At 45.9% G+C, this 15,931-nt stretch overlaps 1 protein-coding gene across 2 annotated transcripts in view; it reads left to right on the top strand.

The window, feature by feature from the left end:
* The first annotated feature begins 481 nt into the window (after positions 1-481).
* The window catches only part of anapc1 (anaphase promoting complex subunit 1), a 168,698-nt gene continuing 153,248 nt past the window's right edge, over positions 482-15,931 (top strand). Inside the window, exons 1-8 of one of the 2 annotated variants that reach the window (XM_067985100.1) lie at positions 482-508; positions 3,873-4,109; positions 5,473-5,634; positions 10,292-10,343; positions 12,141-12,241; positions 12,714-12,796; positions 14,090-14,163; positions 15,781-15,926. In XM_067985100.1, coding sequence (XP_067841201.1) covers positions 3,897-4,109; positions 5,473-5,634; positions 10,292-10,343; positions 12,141-12,241; positions 12,714-12,796; positions 14,090-14,163; positions 15,781-15,926 — 831 coding nt within the window. In that variant the 5' untranslated portion in view covers positions 482-508; positions 3,873-3,896. Of the gene's footprint in view, positions 509-2,299; positions 2,463-3,872; positions 4,110-5,472; positions 5,635-10,291; positions 10,344-12,140; positions 12,242-12,713; positions 12,797-14,089; positions 14,164-15,780; positions 15,927-15,931 lie in introns of those variants that run through there. The other variant, XM_067985099.1, reaches the window with a different exon arrangement.

Genomic DNA, 15,931 nt, shown 5'->3' with positions numbered 1-15,931 from the left:
TCCTATATTCTGTCAGATTCAACAGGTGCCAAAATATTTGCATATCTAAGGCTGTGGTCTGATCTGTCCACAGAGTGCGCTCTCCTTGTGGTTCTGTGAGCTCCACTATACCTCTTTTTCGTGCTTAGGTTTGGAAATTTTGTACTGGTGTAATCATAGAATCTTACAGTACAGAAGGAGGTCATTCAATCAGGATCGCTGCTCCTGATCACTATCCACCCATCCCTGCTGGAATGCGGGTGTGCGTGGAGATTGGGCAAGGGCAGAACCCAGCACGGCTGCGATCCCACTGCGGACAATTAGCTGATCGACACTCAACGCACAAGCTTAGACGTGAAGCATGCCGAAGGGTGGCCAATATCTGCGAAAAAGTGAATGGAGGGAGAAAGAAAAACAAAGTAATACAAGTTGTGTAAGATTGTACAGTGCTATGTGAAATAGAAGCTTGCAAGAAACAAAGTGAGTTTCAAAAAGGCTGAGAAGTAATCTCAGGAAATTATCGTATGAAGTAAGTTCTTATTTTTTTTTATTCGTTCATGGGATGTGGGCGTTGCTGGTGAGGCCGGCATTTATTGCCCATCTCTAATTGCCCTCGAGAAGGTGGTGGTGAGCTGCCTTCTTGAACCGCTGCAGTCCATCTGGTGAAGGTTCTCCCACAGTGCTGTTAGGTAGGGAGTTCCAGGATTTTGACCCAGCGACGATGAAGGAAAGGCGATATATTTCCAAGTCGGGATGGTGTGTGACTTGGAGGGGAACGTGCAGGTGGTATTGTTCCCATGTACCTGCTGCTCTTGTCCTTCCAGGTGGTAGAGGTCGCGGGTTTGGGAGGTGCTGTCAAAGAAGCCTTGGCAAGTTGCTGCAGTGCATCCTGTGGATGGTACACACTGCAGCCACTGTGCGCCGGTGGTGAAGGGAGTGAATGTTTAGGGTGGTGGATGGGGTGCCAATCAAGCGGGTTGCTTTGTCCTGATGGTGTCGAGCTTCTTGAGTGTTGTTGGAGCTGCACTCATCCAGGCAAGTGGAGAGTATTCCATCACTATGTAAGAACACCAGGGAATAAGTCGTTGAGACCATTAAACAAACAAAGCCCAAAGTATGCAATTCACTGTAAGGCAATTACTGAGCCATTGCTTGTGGTCAAAAAGGCAGCCGGTCTAAAACCAAATAGGCGTAGAGCATTTAAAAAATACATGCACACATGCACTAAAAGAATCCATTCCAAACATTTTTATTTAATTTGACACGTTTCCTTTCTCTTTGTATAGTTTGGGTGTATATTGTTTGTGCCGCCTCAAAATAAGGGGGCACATGTGTTAGTTTTCTTCAATTTGGGTTGGTGACACTGGGGCAACCCAGTGTCTCCGAACCTTCTGATCTGCATACACAGTAGATTTTTTAAAAATAATTATCAAAAATTGTCATTTTTCAATTATTAAAATTACTTGCCAGTACCAGACAGATGCTTATCTTATCTTTTACTTCTAAAATGCAGCATTCCATCACCACAAAAAAAACCAATAACTAGCAAATACTCAAAGAAAAGAAAAATAAAGAACTTGCATCCATAAAGCACCTTTCGTGACCTCATAGCACTCTCGCCTGTCGGATGGTTGTGAGTCAAGCCCCGTCCAGAGACTTGAGCACATAATCTGACGAGTCTGACTAGTCTTTCGGATGAGATGTTAAACCAAGGCCCCGTCTGCCCTCTCAGCTGGACATAAAAAATCCCATGGCACTATTCGAAGAAGGGCAGGGTACTGGCTAACATTTATCTCTCAACCAACAACACCAAAAAAAAATAACAGATTATCTGGTCATTTATTTCATTGCTGTTTGTGGGACCTTGCTGTGCGCTAATTTGGCCACTGTGTTTCCCTACATTACAACGCTTCAAAAATACTTAATTGGCCGTAAAACGCTTCGGGACGTCTTGAGGTCATGAAATACAGCAGCTGGTTTTGTTTACATCTTCGTTCCCTCTGCAACACTGCAGTAGGTGGGAGCTTTCCTAAAGGTTGGTTTCAGAATTATTACTAATTCTCTATTAACTTAGTAGCATATTATTTTTCCAAATCTTGAACCACCCACCTCTACATCCCATTCAGTTGAAGAGGAGAGAGGAAGGTACATCCGACTACTGGGTATCTGAATTACAACTATCTGAAAGTATTGAGGGAGAGAAATGCTGCCTCTCTGCATTCTCCCCATTGCCAGCAGGGGTCTCTGTCTCATTGGAGCGAGCCCGGGAGGTAAAACCCTGACTGCGCAGGCGCTGACTGAGCGCGGTGACTGATGGGAGTCTAAGATGGCGGCGCCCATCTGAAAGTGGAATTCGGATCAAAACTGAAATTTTGTTTTTGGCGCGGATTCGGAGCAGAAAATAAACTCCCCGGATTTAGGATTTCAGCAGCGGAAGGTCGCAGAGAAACAGTTATTACAAGTTCCACTTGTTATTTTAACAGGTTAGTTTGATCGCCTTTTGATAATTGTTGGAGCCCAATGAGTTTCCATCACCCCCCCCCCCACCCACCTCCCCCTCCCCCCTCCATCCTCCCCCCCCCTCCATCCTCCCCCCTCCATCCTCCATCACCCTCCCCCTCCCCAACCCCCTCCCACCACCCCCCTCCCCAACCCCCTCCCACCACCCCCCTCCCCCCCACCCACCACCCCCCTCCCCCCCCACCCACCACCCCCCTCCCCCCCCACCCACCACCCCCCTCCCCCCCACCCACCACCCCCCTCCCCCACCCACCACCCCCCTCCCCCCTCCATCCTCCCCCCTCCCCCCTCCATCCTCCCCCCTCCCCCCTCCCCCCTCCATCCTCCCCCCTCCATCCTCCCCCCTCCCCCTCCATCCTCCCCCCTCCCCCCTCCATCCTCCCCCCTCCCCCCTCCATCACCCTCCCTCCTCCCCCCTCCATCACCCTCCCTCCCCCCTCCATCACCCTCCCTCCCCCAACCCCCCCTCCCCCCCCAACTCCCCCCTCCCCTCCCCCCTCCCCTCCCCCCTCCCCTCCCCTCCCCTCCCCCCTCCCTCCCCAACTCCCCCCTCCCTCCCCAACTCCCCCCTCCCTCCCCAACTCCCCCCTCCCCCCTCCCTCCATCACCCTCCCCCCTCCCCCCATCACCCTCCCCCCTCCCCCATCACCCTCCCCCACCCCCACCCTCCCCCTCCCCCACCCACCCCCACCCTCCCTCACCCCCCCTCCCCCTCCCCCTCACCCCCCCTCCCCCTCCCCCACCCCCCCTCCCCCTCCCCCTCACCCCCCCTCCCCCTCCCCCTCACCCCCCCTCCCCCTCCCCCTCACCCCCCCTCCCCCTCCCCCTCACCCCCCCTCCCCCCCCTCCCCCTCCCCCCCCCTCACCCTCCCCCCCCCTCACCCTCCCCCCCCTCACCCTCCCCCCCCTCACCCTCCCCCCCCCCCCTCAGCCCTCCCTCCTGCCGCCTTGGTCCCTCCATCTCCAGTTTTAATGCTGGAGTAAATGCAGAAGCCATTCTGCTGCCAGCAACATCTCTCAAGCAGCAATGAGACAAGTGACCACTTGATATTTGGTATTTGAAGGAGCATTTTTGGCGAGGACCCTGCTGTTCTTTGAATATTCCCATGATATCTTTAATGTCCACCTGAACATGCAGATGGGACCCTGATTTAATGTCTTATCCGCAGGATGGCATCTCTGACAATGCAGCACTCCCTCAATGTTGCACTGAAGCATCATCGCAGATTGTTCGATCAATTCCTGGTGTGGGTCTTGAACCCACAGCCTTTTGACCCAGAGGCAGGAATGTGATCAACTGAGACGGTTTGACGCCTGCAGAGAGCATGCTTTGAAATTTACGTCTTTGTAAATAACTGCCTTTCGTCATGCAGAAATAATGCTGATATCTGGAACCCATGTCGAACGTCTATGAAGAGAGGGTAACGATGATCGCAGCAGGGGAAATGCAGGAGTTTGTTCCTTTTGGCCGTGACCACTGCAGGCGCCACCCTAATGCCACGAATCTTCAACTTCGGCAGCTGCAACCTGCTTCAGAACTGTGGTCCTCTGATGGCGATGCGGGATTGGTGGGGTCATTGAGGGAAGTTACAATCCATGAGAAACAAAAGGTACAGTATTACAAGCCTTAATAGAAATAATAAGTAGATCCTGAACTAGAGCAGAACATCGTCCCTGGTGATCTACCATTTTGCAGAATACAAGGATGTGATGTTGAATCTGCACAAGACATTGGTTAAGTCACAGTTGGCGTAATGTGTGCAGGTTTTGGGAAGTCCCATTATAGAAAGGATATTGGAAAGAAAGAAAAGGAAAAGAAAGAACTTGTATTTATATAACGTCCTTCACGACCTCAGGACGTCCCAAAGCACTTTACAGTCAAGGTAGTCACTGTTGTAATGTAGGAATTGCAGCAGTCAATTTGCACACAGCAATGCAATAACGATCAGATAATCTATTTTAGTGATGTTCGTTGAGGGATAAATATTGGCCAGGACACAGTGGAGAACTCCCCTGCTCTTCTTCAAAATAGTGCCATGGGATCTTTTACGTCCACCCAAGAGGGCAGATGGGGCCTCGGTTTAATGTCTTATTGGAAAGACAGCCCTCCGACAGTGCAGCACTCCCTAGAGTGTCAGACTAGATTTTGGAATGGGACCTGAACCCACAACCTTCTGACTCAGAGGCGAGAGTGCCACCACTGAGTCACAGCTGACAGTGCAACGGTGCATGTAGATTCACTCGCATGTTACCGGGAGAGACTTGGAAAAACTGGGGATGTATTCACTGGAGCAGGAAAGGCTGAGGGGAGGATCTAAAAGAAAGGTTCAAAATTTGGAAAAGACATGAGAGGGTAAATAGTGAAAAATTATTTCTACTGGTTAGCGAATCAGTAACTAGGGGCATAGATTTAGGATTAGTATTGAAAGCAAAAAGGAGGAACATGGACCAATTTCACTCTGGCGTTTTCACTTAGCTGGTTCCTCTTGAAGCTGAAAAGTAGTTGAAAATAAACAAATCAAGAACTATAATGTTGGTGCTTAGCATGTTTTGGTATTTGATAAGTTTGTGAAATTATAGAACATACAGAGCTATAAATGGGCTTGTGTTGTCCTGTTTTTTTAAATGTATGTGGATGTTCCTTATTTTTATAGCCCAGCTACTACTGGATAAACTCACGGAACCATCAGAAAAGCTGGTAGAAAGTCTTTAATCCAATATGAAAAGCTCTTGCAAACACATAAAAATATATATTTTTTAAAAGTGCCCATGTTCCTTTGGAAGGTACTAATACTCTCATTTAACATTTAAATAAAACCTTTTGAAGTCGAATTGGAGAAATTTTCAGAACCAGATAACTTTACCTAATTTAGAGCATTTCTAAATCGAAATGATAATGCGATACCATGGTGCTCAATGGGCAAATTGCCTCTTGGCACGAGTGTGAGGCTGATGTGACTTGTCTTGTTGCAGGAGAGCTGGCATCTAAGGAAAGGCTGTTGTGATGTTGGCGAAGAGCTGGACTATGATGAAGAGCTGTACGTGGCTGGTAACATGGTCATCTGGAGCAGAGGAAGTAAAAGCCACGCCTCTTCAGTTTATAAGGCATTCACAGTGGACAGCCCTGTCCTGCAGGCAAGATGATGATTTACCACATTTACTTTTCATAAACCCACAGAATATAACCTTGCTTTTTAATTTATGTTTGTTCCCTGGTCAGATTGGAATTGGCCATACCTTTGCATGCTGTCATTTACAAGCAAGATAGTGTCCATTTGCAGTTTTGAAATGTTTGGAAGAAGTGTTCCAATGACATTTCTTTGCATAACTAGGATTGCGTGAAAAACATTCTATTTCTGCTCATTTTCCTGAAATGTTTTTGTTTTAAACGGTGGGTGCTGCTGGGTTGGAAGGGGTTAGATTTCAAGTCTACCTGTGTGAAACGTGCACCATTTATTGAAGTACTCTGGGTATGTGGTTTTGCTGTACCTGCATGACCCCATTATTCAGCTATCCAAATACTCTGTTCGAATCAGAGTTGATTTTAATTAGAACGTGGAACCCATTACCACAAGGAGTAGTTGAGGCAAATAGCATAGATGTAATTAAGGTGAAGCTAGATAAACACATGAGGGAGAAAGGAATAGAAGGATATGCTGATCGGGTTAGATGACGAAGGATGGGAGGAGGTTCGTGTGGAGCATAAACACTGGCGTGGACCCGTTGGGCCGAATGACCTGTTTCTGTGCTGTACATTCTAAGTAAATAGGGGTGCTGTGAACAGGGCAAAAAGGTGGTTTCAGAACAATCTCGAGCACCACACTTTAACCTGGTCTTCGCCTCTCCATGTGTTCCCTCTTCAGAATCCTTAACCCACATTGCGTAATTGTAATCAGCTGACCAAAGATCTCATCATCGGGCTCTGTCTCTCCGAGCTTGTGCTGCTGTTTTGCCCACTGACGCTCTTGTTCAGATCTTCCCGTACAAAGTTCCATCATCTTGGGTTTGACTTTTCATGTGTTTCTTTCTCCCTACTGAGACCCATTACAAGGATATCAATCTTCATGGCATAACATTTTCTGTTGCACATAGAAGCCACTCCTCACCACTTCAGTGATGGCCATCCTGTCATTTCAGCTGATATTCTGTACAATCCTTTCCAAAATAATTCAATCTCTGCTTCTGTGCCTTTATCAGGAATGAACTCTCAGCATTATATAGAAGTGTTGATTGGATACTAGTTTCATTTAGTCTGCTTTGTACATCCTCTATCCTAGAATGGTTCCCCATCACAAACACTTCTATACTGCTACCGGGACTTGATGGTTTGACTTATAGGGAGAGGTTGGATGGACTGGGACTTTTTCCCTGGAGAGTAGGAGGTTTAGGGGTGATCTTATAGAAGTCTATAAAATAATGAGGGGCATAGATAAGGTAGATAGTCAAAATCTTTTCCCAAAGGTAGTGGAGTCTATAACGAGGGGGCATAGATTTAAGGTGAGAGGGGAGAGATACAAAAGGGTCCAGAGGGGCAATTTTTTCACTCAAAGGGTGGTGAGTGTCTGGAACGAGCTGCCAGAGGCAGTAGTAGAGGCGGGTACAATTTTGTCTTTTGAAAAGCATTTGGACAGTTACATGGGTAAGATGGGTATAGAGGGATATGGGCCAAGTGCAGGCAATTGGGACTAGCTTAGTGGTATAAACTGGGCGACATGGACATGTTGGGCCGAAGGGCCTGTTTCCGTGTTGTAAACTTCTATGATTCCATAGATAGAAAATGCATTTCACCTTTTTGATCTTTCTTTGCCGTGTATCCAACTTCCCGTAGGGAAAAAAACAAACTTGCCCAATGCTTCTACTTTCTACCTTCTCACCATCAGTGCCCACAATCTACAATAATTCAAAAGCAAAATACTGCGGATGTTGGAAATCTGAAATAGAAACAGAAAATGCTGGGAACACTCAGCAGGTCAGGCAGCATCTGTGGAGAAAGAAACAAAGTTAACGTTTCAGGCCGAAGACCTTTCATCAGAACGGAGCTACGCTCTACCTTCATTCTCTGTGTTCTTCATAGAATCTTACTGCACAGAAGAAGGTTATTCGGCCCATCGTGCCTGTGCCGGCTCTTTGAAAGAGCTATCTGGTAAGTCCCACTCCTCTGCTACTTCCCCATCGTCCTGCAAATTTTTCCTTTTTAAGTATGTATCCAGTTCCCTTTTGAAAGTTCTTCTTTGTACTATGGACATAACTTGCATGTTTGGGGAGTTTATATTGAGCCCTCGGTTTTGTATTGATCGGCTGGTTGCCTCGTCATTACGTTGGTGGAAGTCAATAATCAGGAGAAAATAGAAGCGTCATCTGCATATCCTGGGTCCTTTACCAGGTCCTGGTCTACCCTCAACCATCACGCTCCCCCTCCTCTGTCTCTACATCCCATTGCCTCACTCATGATAGGATCTATTGCTGTATTGCACAAGGTGGTGAAAAGATGCAGCTTTGACTGACTCCTTTGCTCACTTCAACCACACTGATATTTTTCCTTCAGTACCACGCATGCCTGTGTTGCTTCGTACATCACCTTTAGCAGTCTAGTAACCTTTCTGCTACTCCATTGACCTCTGGCAGTTCCCAGTCACTCATTTCTATTCCTTTACAATCTTGGCATGAAGATGTGTTCTGCACTCGACACTCACCCGCTCCTCCAACGGTATATTGTAGCTGCAATATGTACTATCTGAAGGATACAACTCAGACAGCAGCTCCCTCTGCTGTCAGGACGACAAGAGCAGCAATATCATGAAAACACCAGCATCTCCAAGTTCTGCTCCAACTCGCACAACCTCCTGACTTGTACAGTCATTCTTTCATTGTCGCTGGAATTCATCCTGGAATTTCCAACCTAACCATCATGGGAACACCATCAGAAGGACTCAGAAGCGGTTCAAGAAAAAGGTCTGCAGCTGGAGATAGAGAATAAATGCTGCCTTGCCAGTGCCACCCTCAGCCTGAAAACACGTTTTAAAAGAAGTCCAAATCCTAAATCTTCAGACTTTCTCACATCCTTCCATTGAGGTGTCTGGATTTGATATTCAGGATCACTGCCTTGAAAACTAAGTGTTTTCACTCCTTCCTGCCCCCCTTGTGTAATGGAATTATTGGGCCAGATTTTGCTGAAAAAATAACGAGAGCTGAGGTGCTGTTCCTCGAGCTTACGTTGAGCTTCATTGAGAGTTCCAATGTTTCACTGTTCCAATGAAGCTCAATGTAAGCTCGAGGAACAGAACCCTCATCTTTCATTTAGGCACTTTACAACCTTCCAGACTCAACATCGATTTCAATAACTTCAGATCACAACCACTGCTCCCATTTTTTTCGGACAGCAGGTGCTGGTAATGGTTCTGCTGTTGCCATTCACAGCTACTCCTGACCAATCTTTTGTTTTTTTTTTACTTGCCCCATTACCACCCTCCTTGCCTTGCACCATCATCCCTCTTGTCATTCAATCTCTCGTGCCCTCTACCCTAACACAGACCTCCCCTCCCGTTCTTTCCTCCCCTCCCTCCGCCCCCCCCCCTTTCCTTGGCTCTGTACTTGCTTAAAAACTTGAACTCTTTTAGCATCTTCCAGTTCTGACGAAAGGTCTTTGACCTGAAACGTTAGCTCTGTTTCTTTCTCCTCAGATGCTGCCTCACTTGCTGAGCTTTGCCAGCGTTTTCTGTTTTTATTTCAGATTTCCAGCATCCGCAGTATTTTGCTTTTGATTTAGATATTTTATGAGCTCATTGTATACTTTGAGATACATAGTTTATGAACTTGCATATGTTGACTGTGTGGCATGAGAGAGCAAGGTATCGCTGCATTCACTTGGAGCAGTGCAGGTTGAAGGGCTAAGACAGCTTGTTTGGCCTCAGGTTTGGGGTGGTGCAAAGGGTATTCTGTACGCTCATCACGTTCGGGTTGGTGCCTCTCACGGCTGGGTTGCTGCACTGAGGTGGTAGTGTGTGTTAAGTGGGTTTCCAGACTTGCCAGGCATATCGTCAATTCCAAGGGGAAACCAAACATGACTCTTTCCAATTGGCAGATGTCCCTAGTGCTGCAATCATGTGCCTGTCATGGTCGCGCCTACACTCCACGGTCTCCATGCTAGTAGCGAGAGCCGTGCTAATCTGCTGGTTCCGGGGCCGGGATCCTTTCTGTCCAGTGGGCAGACCCAGCAAGCACCGAGCGAGCTCCTCTGACCTCCTGATGCCGGTCATGTTCCTGGTGATCTTCTGGACTCTTGTCTGGAATGCCAGATGAGGGAGCATGACCAGAATATGACGATAAGTGAGCGCTTCTAGACGCAGCCCACCCAGCGCTTGTCTGGATTCAATACGGAGCACCGGTACGCCGGATAGCTCTGCGTTCTGGACCAATTGTCCGCCAGCCTCTAATCTCACTTCACCTGAAGATTATACTTGCTTTTGACCCCTGCGCGCACCCCACCCCCTGCCAGTGTGCAATGCCACAGAAGGTGGATTAGTGGCATATTGAAAGTGTTGTGTATCGAGTACACCTCCTGCACGCGACACACTTAATTCCCTAACACTTTCTCCGTCACACTTGGTTGATATCACCCCAATTGCGTCATCTAACTCCCCATGAGCAGTGCTGTGGAAGACTGCCAATGTTTTGAACTTGGCCAGTGTATTTGCATTAAATTATGTGGTTTTCAAGGTAGACTAATCAGGGGGGAAAACCAAAACCAAAAAGTGAACAGTTAACGAAAAACATCCTTTTGTCTCGATTTTAGGCGCTATGGTGTGATTTCAGCATACCACAGGACAAGACCGAAGGTACAGAAGGTAAATTTGCACTCAACGTTAAATTACAATTCTCAGTTTAAAAAAAATATATTTTTCTTGCTGATTTTCTCCATTCCCCTCCCTTGCTGAATGCGCTGCCTGCTTACTGGGAAAAAATTAATTAGAGAACGATTATATCTAATAGCTTTTATAAAAGTAATTGCCTGCCTTACATCTTCCAATTTATTCAATAAATTTGTTCTAACAATGCTGCGACCCGTATTCTGTTCCTATTCAGTGTACAACCTGAGTAACTGTGAAGAAAATTACCAGAAATATATACTGTACCATTGGCAAAATATTCTAGAACCTTCAAACTTCAGTGTGACCGGCCATTTTTGAGTCTCCGAAGATTTTTTTTTCTCTCTGTGTTCGTTCTTGTGAAGTGGGCATCGCTGCCAAGGCCGCCATTTATTGCCCATCCCTAGTTGCCCTTGAGAAGGTGGTGGGTCTAAGCAACGTGTTAAGCTGATAGTGAGATTTCCTGGGCGAGGACGCATGCAGATCAGCTCGCCATTAATACGAATGGGGATGCTCCCTGTGACTGCCACCAGCATGGCTCTGTCCCTGCACGGAAGGAGACTGAAAATGGCCGGGGTCTGTGAAGCCTTGAGATTTTGCTGTTGCAAAACACGTCTCTAATTCTGTTTTTCTAGGTCGATATTGGGGGGAGTATTTTGAACAGAAAATGCAGCCTTTGGGCTTTTTCTGTTTTTTTTTGGGACTTTCATAATCCTTCTGTAACACTGATGGTATCAGGAGGGGTAAACCTGTGTTACTAAGGTCTGGGGTTCTTGGCTCCAGATAACCTGCAATCCAATGCCTAATAAGCAGGGTGGTCCTAGCTGGACTAGCGTCTTATCTGCATGGTAAGCTACATGGTTTTGGCTGGTTAAAGTCCAGTTGTGGCTGCGGTGTGTACCATCCACAGGATGCACTGCAGCAACTCGCCAAGGCTTCTTCGACAGCACCTCCCAAACCCGCGATCTCTACCACCTAGAAGGACAAGGGCAGCAGGCACGTGGGAACAACACCACCTGCACGTTCCCCCCCCCAAGTCACACACCATCCCGACTTGGAAATATATCGCCGTTCCTTCATCGTTGCTGGGTCAAAATCCTGGAACTCCCTTCCTAACAGCACTGCGGGAGAACCTTCACCACACGGACTGCAGCGGTTCAAGAAGGCGGCTCATCACCACCTTCTCAAGGGCAATTAGGGATGGGCAATGAATGCTGGCCTTGCCAGCGACGCCCACATCCCATGAACGATTTTTTAAAAAAGTACCCTCATGCATGCTTGGATATCCCAAAGCCTTGGCTCTTGACAAACCTGCACCGAAATTCAAACCAAAGCAAAATACTGTGGATGCCGGAAATCTGAAATAAAAACAGAAAATGCTGGAAACACTCAGCAGGTCAGGCAGCATCTGTGGAGAGAGAAATAGAGTTAACGTTTAAGATTGGTGATCTTTCGTCAGAACCACTAAATTGGGTAAGCGGGGTGTGTGTCTCCAGGGAGAGTGTGCGCGTTCCTGGTTGGGCAAATAGAAACCCTACTTATGTAGATTTTCCAGTAGCTTGGGAGTCTCTGCAACATCGTGCTGGGCTTCTGTCAGACACCTGGCTGAGAAAACAAAAAATGTTTGCCTTAAATGTGCTTCTTAATAATACTGTTGTGGTAAAGGAAAGATTTTTTTTTAAGGTTACTCTTGTGAATTTCATTCTTGATTCACGTCGCTGTTGGCCTGTTTGCTGTCTTGACTCATGAACTGTGATAAAACTCTTCCTCTTTCAGCTCAAGAGAAGAGAGAGAAGTGCGTGTGCATAGTGCAGAGGTCCTGTGTGAATGTGCACACTGTGGACGGGAAGGACTACATTGCCCCGTTACCTTTCCAGGTCATAGTTTCTGTTCTTAAAAATTTCTTGCCCAATGTTCCTCCCTCAACCAGCATCGCCAAAAATAGATCAACTGGTCATTCATCCCACTGCTGTTTGTAAGATCTTTCTGTAAGCAAAATGACTAGACATCAACTGTGACTGTACTTCAAAAAGTAATTTGTTTTATGTGACATTCTGAGAGTTGTGATAAGGAGCTACATGAATAAAACTTTCGTCTCTCTTAAATTGTTAAGACAACAGCTGAAAGGAAATGGTGATGTTATTTGGCAAGTTCTGACCACGTCACCAAGAAAAAAAATTCCTACTCTGGTTTTGTAAATGGTTGGTTCATAGTTTAATATTATTGAAACAAACTAGGTCAAACCTATTTCTGAAACTCTGTGTTTTCCCCTTCAATTCTTGGTTTAAAATATGCTGCTTTTCTTTGTAAATGAGTTATTTTAAGTAATATTTTGCTATCTCCTCTTAGGTTGCAGATGTGTGGGCAACCAAGTATGGGTTAATGTTCGAACGTAGTAATCCTGTACAAGAAATACCTTTAAGTCCTCTGAGGTAGGCAACTTAAAAAAAACAAAACACATGCCTAAGGTTGTTCCTGTTAAATGTGCTCTTGTAAGTTTATCACTCCTATTTTTTGACTTTGCACTGTTTTCACAAGATAGGTTTGGATTAAGGAGGACCTTTCAGCCCATTTGACCTCATTCTAGCAGAAAACCAACCCTACCATCTTACCATAGCTTTTAGTTAGTTGGAAGATGCAGACTTAACTTGGACCTCTCCATGATAACATCAGTGCTGTGCCATTTCGATTGAAATGGAGGGGAGGAGGGCGCGTTATGTGGAGGTGGGACAAGTCTCCCAACCAGTTTTGCCATGAGATACTCTGTTTATCAGCCTGGCTAAAACTGGCAAAGCTGATCAGTGTAAGAGAGCCAAGCTCACAATTCAAGTCTGGTTTCGGATTCAAATGTCTCTCATTTCCTCCTCCCCAACTTATTTTATCTTCTGAATAGGCGAAATGACGAGATCAAATTCACCACCAGCTGACATTATGAAGCCATTGCAACATTGAATTTTCTAAAGCTACAAAAATATTTTAATATTTACACATAATTTTGTAAAAATGGTCTCGCTTACGCACCATAAAAAAACTAAATGCATCAACAATAGGTCATATAAAAAGAATAATCTATCCATATGCTACGTGTGGAAAAACTGATTTGTTCCCCGCTCCCAATTTTCTGCCCCCCTCCCTTTTGGTGACTCGTGCTTGGGGTACAGTTCCAGAGGCTCCAAAGAACCTTGGGTACCACACCCCAACCGATCATTCTACGAGTGTGAACAGATGGTGAGTGTCAACGAGCTGTCTGACCATGGAGGGAGGCACCACAGGCGTGACCTGTCCCGTCTTTGCCTGGCATGTGTTTGCGCACGCGCACACTTTCCATTGTGGGGGGGGGGGGTGTCACTCACTGGGTAGCGAATGGGGACCTTGGTTAATTTCCTGGTGCCCCCTCTTCTCTACCCTTCTGGGATGCTCCTATTGCTGCACTGTGCTGACATGAGTTAACTCAGCCCTAACCGGTGACGTCCTTCGTTTGTGTCACGCCAAGCACACACTAAGCCACGGAGGAGCTTAGCTCGATATTTTTTGCAGCATTAATGGCTCAGTGACGGTTTGCAGGACGCGGCGGGGATGGAATATTCCAGGCAGGACAGGTTTTGTGTCTTTGTCGGATCCGACTTGTTCTAAAATCTCTCGCACGCTCTGTTTGCGCAGGGGGAAATCTCGTTGAATGGTGCTGTGTTCAATTTTGTTAACTGTTGCTGTGTAACTGGTTGCAGGGAGCCACTGCCCACGATGTTCAGCATGCTGCACCCGCTGGATGAAATCGCACCCCTTGTGTGTAAGTCAGGAGGTGAGGATGACATTGAGCAGCAAGTTATTTTGTGCAGCTGACTCTGTTTATTACCTATCTTTAGTTCCGAGAGGTGTTCCTTCTTCGGATTTGTGATGGGAAATGCCTTGAGTAATTGGTGTTTTTCAAGGGTAATGATCAAACAAGTATACAGTGCCCTTCAGAGTAGTTCCAGTAGCGCAAATACAGTATCTGAATTCACCCCAGCGATTCCCCACGCAGGGAGTTCCCAATCTCAGTTTGGGGCTGAGGAAGGAGCCACTTTTGTGGAGGGAGCGGTAAATCTGAAACAAATCTGCTACTGACTGGACTGGACTGGACTGGAAGGTTGGGTTGCCAACTCTGGTTGGACGTATTCCTGGAGGTTTCATCACATGACCCCCACCTCTAACCGCTCCGCCCCCCCCCCCCCCCCCGCCACCAAATGTCCAATATTTTTTATAAATCATAAATGAAAGCGTTCAAAGAAAATGAAATAACACATTTCTTTTAATACCCCTATGATGTTTCTCCTGGGCTGCTCGCAGCAGTGCCCATGAAATTAACCTTTAATTCCTGGAGCCCCCAGGACAATCCTGGAGGGTTGGCAACCCGATGTGTGTGTGTGTGTTGCGCGGAGGGAAGTAAAATGTGTTACCTAGTTTGAACTTTTCAACTTAATCTGTAAATTATCTGCAGTGTTGCGTACCAACAATATAGAATCCATCAGAGAGCTTGTTGAAGTTGTTCCACTTTTATTGGGGATGGTTCTGTGATGTGCGCCAATTTCCTTATTGCAGAATATGTCCTGCGGGTTGGATGACTGTGAGGTTCATGGACATACGCTTGCTCTCAAGGTGTGAGCTCCATTTTAACCAAACAGTGAAAGCATTTACTCGATTGCCAGCTCGGCAACAATCTACTTTGATGTTGGAAGGAGTGGTCAGTGGGAACAGGCCAGCCATGCATTGCTCTCCGATGCAATCCTGGACTTCACCGCTTCCTTCCTTCCTTCCTTCCAGACTTTTCCATTCATTCCCTTTCCTCCTTTTTTTAAATCGACTGGACGCATTGTGATTAAACTTGAGCTTTACTTTTAATCAGTTAATATTATTAAGGGGTAAATGCATAATATATAAATATACGCACAGGTTCGATTTAAAGATAAATTGTAACTTCGCGGAAACAAACCTATTTTAGACCAGTGGAAGAAATTACAAAAGAAGGAATGTTATACTGAGTACAAAGTTAACAAAGATTGCAAGTCACATATTGGAGAAGGAAGAAATTTTAAATATAAATTGTGGCGAGCAATCAAACACAAATCATTAGGAAATTGCAATAGATTAATTTTAAGATTAGTTTTAAGTTTAATTTTTTTTCATGAGCAATGCCATGGGAGATTAACTAGTATTTACAAAAACAAAATAACTTTGAATTATTAATAATTATGCTAGTACATTTAAAATATATATTCTTGGGGCCATGTGATGAATCTGCCCTCGAGTTAGATATCAGGAATATTATTGATGATAATTGCATTTATTTGGTGTCCCATTACATTGCTGAAATCACAAAGCACTTTGTACAATTAATTACTTGTGACAGAATTAATTAATTTATTCTTCCATTCATTAGGCATGACCAATATAACAAGAGTACAGTATGTTGCTGACTATACCCTGAAAATCGTTTTCTCTAGCACGGAGCCATCAATCGTCATGACTTATGACACAGTCCAGTGTCTGCACACAGTTTGGGCATTACGCAAAATTAAAACAGAGGTACC

Source organism: Heptranchias perlo, chromosome 5, assembly GCF_035084215.1.
Source record: "Heptranchias perlo isolate sHepPer1 chromosome 5, sHepPer1.hap1, whole genome shotgun sequence".
NCBI lineage: Eukaryota > Metazoa > Chordata > Chondrichthyes > Hexanchiformes > Hexanchidae > Heptranchias > Heptranchias perlo.
This window is presented reverse-complemented; position numbering and strand designations above follow the sequence as displayed.